Raw genomic sequence first — 7457 nt, forward strand, 5'->3', positions numbered from 1 at the left:
GCTCTGGTGCCTGCGTGGGAAAAGGGGCAGAGCCAGTCACCCCCCGCCCACGGGCAGCCCTTTCCCTTCCCCTCCTGCTCCTGTCCCTGCAGCCGCCCCGCTCCTGCGTGGTCCCACTCGCGGCAGACGAGACTGGGAGGTGCAGTGGTCAGTGCTGGCGGGGTGCAGGGTGCCCAGGCTCTCTGCCAAGACAGGGAAGAGGGGACCCTCCTTGGAGGCCAGGGGGTCCCTGATGGTGGAGTAGGAGAGACTTACCACCACGGTGCCTGCAAAACACCCCCCAGCCTCAGATGAAGAGGCTGAGAGCACATGAGGCTAAAATCCCTGCCCAGCCTCTGATGGGTCCCCCTGTCCCACCATTACAGCTGGGAGAGACCCCAGCCTCAGCTGCGAGACCCTGTCGGGGCAGGCATCCTCCTCAGTCGGGGCAGACGGCCTGGCCCCACAGCGGGGGTGCAACGTGGAGAGAGAAGGTGGGGAGGTGAGGGCTGCGGGGACAGCCTCCACATTCGATTAGGGGCAGGCTGCCTGGTCTGCTCCTGGGTGGCACTATTGGGAACCCATCCCAGCCCCGACCACGGTGCAGGACCAAGAGAGGGCTTGGTGGCAGACTGCGGTGAGGTGTGAGCCGAGCAGAGGCGCCTTCGCTCCCTGCTTCTCCTGCTGTCCCCACCTCCCTCCCACTCTCCAGCAGCCGTGGGTGGTCAAACTTGGACGCAGGAGAGGCCCACCCAGGTTAAAACAGAGCCAGCCTAAAGCAGAACATTCAGAAATATGGACAAGAGATGCTGAGATTGCCTCGTCACCCACTTCCATCTCTTCTGGCCCTTTTTGGACAGTATTTCAGCCCAGCATTGGCATTTGAGCTCCACAAGGTTTGGCTCAAAAAATTCATCTGCTATCTCCTTAAAACTTCTAGTCCCTAATCCCTGAACCAAGCTCTCCAGCTACCCTGCAGTACCCCGGTTGGGAGCACTGCCTGCTCCTTCTCCTTCTCCTCCTCCTCCTCTTCCTCCTCCTCCTCCTTCTCCTCTCCTCCTCCTTCTCCTCCTGCCGTTGGCCCCAGCATGGGCTGACCCCACAGGCTGCCCTGCACCCTGCCATGGGTGTCCAGGCTGACCTGAGAAAGCTCCATGAGGAAAGGAGAGGGAAACACCAGCGGGACGGTACCTGCTCTCCATGGGTAAATATCTGAGGGATAAGTGAGGGGGGTCCAAAGATCTGGAAGAAAGAGTTGGAGAAGGTTAAAGGCCAAGAACAGGGGAGCCCCTCACACAGACAGCCATTGCACAGGGACTGGGGACAAGGGCAGCGGATGGGCTATTCTCCAGGGCCACCGTTGCTGACACTTCAGTACAAACTCCAGAGCTCACCAGATGCCAGCAAGATGCCGTACAGGCCCCTCAGACAGCGGCACAGACACGGCACGGCAAAGCTCCACAGGACGCCTCCCAGACGGAGAGCAGCAGCTGAAGCGTTCAGCCTGTTGTATGCACGACGTATTGATATACGTACACAGGGCACATGGGGCACACACAACGCTGGACACCCCTCGGCACACACGAGTTGCCCGTGGCTGCTGGAGAAGGGCTGGTGTGGCTCCCAGTTACCTTCCCTGTGAAGCCCCCAGTGTTGGCCAGCGCCTTGCAAAGTGGCCAGGAGCAGCAATGGACCTCTGCAGCCCGCAGGGCCAGGCTGGATGTGCAGGCTGAGCGCTCCACATCAGGGAGACCGTCCTTCAGCCCAGGTGGGATCGTGCTGGCCACCTTGCTGCCGTCTCCTCTGTTCCCACGCCAGGAAGAAGCCACATAGAAGCCATGCTGCCTTCTCTCCATAGCAAAGCCATGGCGCGCACTCGGCATAAGGACAGATGCCCAACAGACACAGCACTGCCCGTGGAGAGGAATGCTTGCTCCTCCTCTCCGCCCCTGGTCTGCACAGCACATCCACCCTATGAGCTCTGCCCTGCGCGGCTGCCCAAGATGACCCGGCCTGGGAAGAATGCAGATTCAAGATGTACCGGAGGGAAGAGGCTGGGTCCAGCCCTTCCACACAGAGATGTAGGTGTGGATAAGCAGTGTTGAGGGTCACCAGCTGGCTCGCTCCAGCCACTGGTCCCCTGGTGTGAGGGGAGGATGCTGATATGCACACTTGGTGAACCCTGGATGTCCAGAGGGACGTCAGCTGGGACAAAACCAAGCAGAGTGTCTTTCAGAGCTGGGGATGCTTCTGTGTGGGAGGACACGGGTCTTGCTGGACACACAAGGAATGTGTTGGAGGTCACACAAAACTGAGGGGAGAGGCAGAACTGCCTCTGTCACTGGATGAAAGGGCAGGTCAGACCTGCAGCAGGATCAGATCAGCGCACACCAGCAACTGGACCAGCTCCATCCTGTGTCAACCGATACGCAGTTTATGGGGAGCCTCTAAAACCCAACCCAGCTGCAACTAAGCTCTCTCTGACTGGGAGGGAAGTGGGCAGAGAGCAGATGATGGTGGCAGCCCCACGCACCAGTGGGTGATGTGGCGTCTGCCCGGGCAGCTCCTGGCACAGCGTGGGCTGCTCAGACCTCCCAGCTCCAAGACCCTGATGCCTTCGTGGGGTGCTGCACTCAGCTGCTCAAAGGCAGCTTTAGACCTGGCGGAGAGCATGGGCTCAGCTCACCTGCTGTCTTCCTGCAGAGACCGGGCTTCAGACGTAGATTTACACGCAAAGGACAGGAATGTGAGGGTCCTGACCCCTCCTCTGTGCCATGAGACATCTAGCACATTGCTGCCAATGTATGAGGAATGAGACTGACCACAAGGAACACGTACGCCAGTGAGCAACGCCCCATATCCTGCCCCAGATCTCTCCACCAAGAGACACGGTGCCATGGGGCCAGAGAGGCTGGGCTGGGCTGGAGGAGGTCTCAGAGCCCCACAGCCTGGAGGGGAAGCCAGCAGGCACAGCTCCAAGCTCTGGTTGGCGATGCCCGTACTGCTGCTTTAACCCCTGCCTCGCGCTGCTGCCGCAGATCATCGCGCACAGAGCGGAGCAGCGCAGGAGGGGCCCATGTGTGCATGTGTTCCCACGCAGACACGAGGGAGCAAGGATGTGACAGAGGCCCAGGGTGACAGCGAAAGGGCTGGGCGAAGCTTGCAGAGCCATTGCTGCCCCGGGGATGTCCACTTGTGTACCGAAAGGATGACCCCCAGGGCTGAAATAAGCACATGAGGCCTCTGCAAAGGCCACATCCTGACACCCAAGCCCTGAGCTGCTCCAGAGTCATCCCAACGGGAGGCAGAGTGTTGGCCAGGGAGTTAAAACCCAGCTTGCACTGACTGAATCTCAGAGGTCAGGGTCAGGGGCATGAGCCCACTCCGTGGAAAGTGGTTTGGCACCCACCACCTCCCTCCCTTGCATCCTTGGCTTTGCTCTTCCTGTGGGAACCAGGAATATCCAAGGGAGACATCCAGCTGGCTGACAGTCTCCCAAATTACAGGCACGTTGTTCCTGGCTCCGGTTTGCTGCACAAGCGACAATGTCCTCAGAGCTAAGCAGGGTGACCTTCCCCAGACCCCGGGGGATGCCACCTTTTGCACAGGCTCTGCACTCACGGCAGGAGCGAGCAGCCTTACAGGTGGCTTCTGGGTGGTGACACGGTGGGACCCTGCACTCAGAGCAGCCCTGAGCTTCACCCGTCACTGCGAAGCATCACCAGGGGCTGCCATAGCTGTGGCCCTGGCAGTGACCTCAGCGGCACCAGCAGCGCCGAGAGGAGGCGAAGAGGGAACGGGGATCTGATGTGAACCAGATCTCAGGAGCTGGCCTTGATACTTGTGTTAAAGCTGCCAGAGAAGGGTGCGTGCAACTCCTGGAGCGCAGCCAGTGTCTGATTTTGAAGGACGAAGAAGATGTCCCCTCAACCGGCCTCTTTTCCCAGCAGGGTGTGCCAATGCAGTGGGGCTCAGCACTCCAGCATCTCACCTGGTTGATGCAGCTGGACTCGTTGACGCTGTCGGAGATCTGGTTGTATTCTTCCTCCCAGGTTGGGAACTTCGGAGGTAGGAGGATCTCGACAGAGTCCAGGCGGTCCAGGCTCCTGCCAGCACAGAGAGAGGGTGTGAGGGGTCCCCAGGGCAAGGGCAGTGCTGGGGCTGTGCACGACGAGAGCCAGACCCCCCTGCCTGTGCATCCTCTGCCAGGCACGGGCACACAGGGCAGCACGGAGGCGATGGTGGGCACTGAGTCCACCACTCAGCCCCTGTTGCAGCTCCTGGAGTAGAAGGAAGCCTCTTCTCACCTTGCCCACCCCTGGCTTGAGCTGAGGATTCTGGCACGTGAAGAAGGTTTGTGAGGTGCAGGGGCAGGAGAGGGGACAGGACCTCAGGACCCCTTGCCTGCAGTAATGTATTGCAGATGCCAGGTTAGCCCAGCTGAACTCCGGGCAGCACAAAGGATCCGTGCCAGCCCCGGGGTCACCCGGGGTCACAGCCCCGGTGACAGACCAGCTCTCACAGTGGCTGATGCTGGGAGCTGTGGTCAGAGAAGCTGGCTCTTTCCTGGGTAGGGTGGTGGGGTGAGAAATTACTTTTAAATGGTGTTCTGTGGAAACATCTGCAGGAATTTTTAATTTTATTTTTTAATTTGTGTAGACAAACCCGAAAGTTTATCTGGAAGAAGTTCAAGGGGAGCCAAGCCCAAATGACAGTGCTGCAGGAGGTGGTATTTCCAGAGGAGCTTTTGCTGCAGGCTCTGGGAGCAGCACTGTCCCCATGGCCTGGGGCTGTCACCGAGCCCGGTCCAGCCAAGACCACAGCTGCGGTCTGTGCTGAGATGCAGGCAAACAGGGGCTGAAGGGGATGTAGAGGGATGGGAGGGATGTGGGAGGAAGAGGATGGGGCTCCCCCCTTCTTCTGTTCTACCACGAGACCCCAAGTGAAGGAGTCCTCGTCACAGAGCAGGTGGGGGATGGTGGAGGACACAGCCACATCTGCTTGAGCGAGCTATGGGGACCTTCCCTCTTGAATGGTCCCTACAGAAGACCCTTGGGATGCTGCTTCACCCGTGTCTGGCAGGACTATGAGTGCAGAGATCTGTCCTTCCCCAGCCTGGGGGACAGCAGAGCTGGGGGCAGGGGGTGTCCCTGCTGGGCAGGAGCCCTGTGCAGCGTGTGGACCTCCAGGAGCACTGAGTCTGTCCCAGGCAGGGAGCAGTCCCTTCTACCAGGGGTGATGGAGGGGACACCCAGTCCCAGGGGACCCACTGCAGAGCAGCCAGGGGCAACGTGGCACCCTGAGCCCTGGGCTATCCGTTTATTGCCTTGTTCCCCTCGGCCCGAGAGGGTTTTGTCCGTGAGCTCACCAAGTGCCCACAGTGTGAGTCACTTGTGTCCTGGGGCAGGCAGTGTCCCTGCAGCCTCCTGGGCCCATCCTGGGCCCCCGACCTACCCCTCATAGCCTGCCCATGGGGAAACTGAGTCACAAAGCAAGCAGCAGATTTTGGAAGGGCAGTGACCCTCTCACAGGGATGATTGTTTCTTGCTCCTCTGTGCCTCATCCTTCTCCCTCCTGTCCCAAACCACAGGTCCGATGCCCCTTGGCCAAGAAGACTGAGGATCTTGGTCCAGGCTGGCATAGGGCTGTGCCAGGGCACACTACTGGTGCCAGGCTGCCAGGGAACCCAAGGAACAGCATCCAAAAAGCTCCCCAGTGAAGGGGAGTGAGGTGAGGGGGTGGTTGGCAAAAGGCAGCCATGCTCATGCTCTGGCCTGTCCTGTGCCTGGCACAAGCCCTTGCCAGCCCAGCACAGAGGGGACTGGCACACTGGGGTGCGATGTCCATCGCTGGAGCACAGTGCCAAGAGCTGCAGAGCCCTCTCCTTCCAGGCAGGACCCTTCTCTCCAGCAAATCTGCTGGGGACCAAGCGCTCCCAGCAATGGCCATGTCCAGCCCAGCCCTGCCAGGTCTGCTCCTTTCCCCCTCACTGCAGCCAGGGCTCGGCCAGTCCAAACACCCTGCCCTGACAGCCCCTTCCTCAAAGCTGCTTGTCGCTCCTGCAGGACCCCAGCAGCCCAGGTGAGGCCATACCATGATGGACACCACCTGGATGGACAATGAGCCCAAGATAGGAAGAACCCCAGTCTCTCAACTTGCATATTTTGCATCACAGACCCCTGGGCCCAGCTCTGTTCCCCCCTGAAGTGGATGAGAAGGGAACAGGGATGGATTCAGAGCAGGCATTCCCAGGCAGTTAATTCTGCCACTGTCTCTCAGCAGAAAGCAGCATCTCGTCTGCCGTCTGAAGCCATCATGAGGGGTCTCCACACTTCCTGTTGTGTTGTTCTCGCTCTGCTGAACACCAGCAGTTCATCCACGGTGGCTCCTGCCTCTGCCTGCCCCTCTGTGCTGCTCGCAGCCTCCTGAGCTTCAGCATCGGGGACACCAGCAGCCTGTTACAGCCCCCGGGAGCGGAGGCAGTCCTGGGAAGCGGAGCAGCTGGTGAGGATACTGCACAGCATCACCTCAACACGTGGTCCGTACAGACCTGTCCTGCAAGGACCAGCCTCTTGCCCAGCAAGCTTTGCTGTGTTCCCTTTGCTTTGCTCAAGCCCCTGTGGGTCATCCTCCCTCAATACCTGGTCTCAGACCTCTTAGCTCATCTCTCCTGGAACTCTGGGTGCCAATGGGACACCTTCTGGATGGTCCTGGAGTCCCTGGGACACCTGTGGAGCAAAGCAGATGGCACAGTCCCAGCAGTCCGCGGGCTGTGTGCCAAGTGTCCTCGGCCATGCTGGATGAGCATCTCCCACCTCTAAAGAGCATCGTGGGGTTGGGATCTCTGCACTCCCTCAGAAGAGCAGATGCTTAGAGAGGAAATCCACGCAGCTCCACCAAAGGAGGGCCCTCCCCATCACTGAGTGGACAGGGATCTGGAGAAGACTCCTGACACTGCGATGGAAAGCTCTCTCCATTCCTCTGCCACTTCTGCTCCTGTCCCGCTCATGTCCTTGTCTGCCTGCCCCCTGGGCTCTGATCCCTACGTGGTGTGTCCATGTGGGTGCTGCTGGCCAGACCCCAAAGAAGGTATCTGGGGTGGCCCCTGGGGACCTGTGCAGAGCTTGGGAGGAGCTCCAGCGTTACCTTTGGGTGGTGCTCTGCTCACTCAGGGACTGTTGGGTGGCCTTGAGGTAACTCTGCCTCCGAGCTGCAGTTTTCGGGGATGGTTTGGGGCTGGTTTCTGAGTCTTCACTGTCGTCATCCCCCATGGCTTTGATGTAACTCCCGCTCCGCATGCGCCGGCATGGGATCTCGCTGTCTTTGTCCCGAGACAGCGTGTTGTTCCACTCCCCCTGAGGCACCTGCAGGAGTAAGGAGAGCATGAGCAGATGTGAGGGACAGGACCTCCGGGACCAGAGGGATCATGAGGACTTGGGGTGATCATTGGCAAGGAAAACTGCTGGACCCTCAGCAGG

The 7457-nt window shown here is 59.7% G+C and overlaps 1 protein-coding gene across 1 annotated transcript in view; it reads right to left on the reverse strand.

Moving 5' to 3' along the window:
- LOC104538399 (disks large-associated protein 4-like) overlaps positions 1-7457 on the reverse strand; it is a gene marked incomplete at its 3' end in the record, with an annotated part of 14016 nt that overhangs the window by 228 nt on the left and 6331 nt on the right. The window contains exons 2-5 of the mRNA XM_010181594.1: positions 7126-7343; positions 3971-4085; positions 1171-1221; positions 1-10 (exon numbers count right to left, since the gene is read on the reverse strand). The exon at positions 1-10 is cut by the window's left edge and continues 228 nt beyond it. Coding sequence (XP_010179896.1) covers positions 1-10; positions 1171-1221; positions 3971-4085; positions 7126-7343 — 394 coding nt within the window. The remainder of the gene's footprint in view (positions 11-1170; positions 1222-3970; positions 4086-7125; positions 7344-7457) is intronic.

The sequence above is a fragment of the Mesitornis unicolor genome, unplaced genomic scaffold, assembly GCF_000695765.1.
Source record: "Mesitornis unicolor isolate BGI_N332 unplaced genomic scaffold, ASM69576v1 scaffold18070, whole genome shotgun sequence".
Lineage (NCBI taxonomy): Eukaryota > Metazoa > Chordata > Aves > Mesitornithiformes > Mesitornithidae > Mesitornis > Mesitornis unicolor.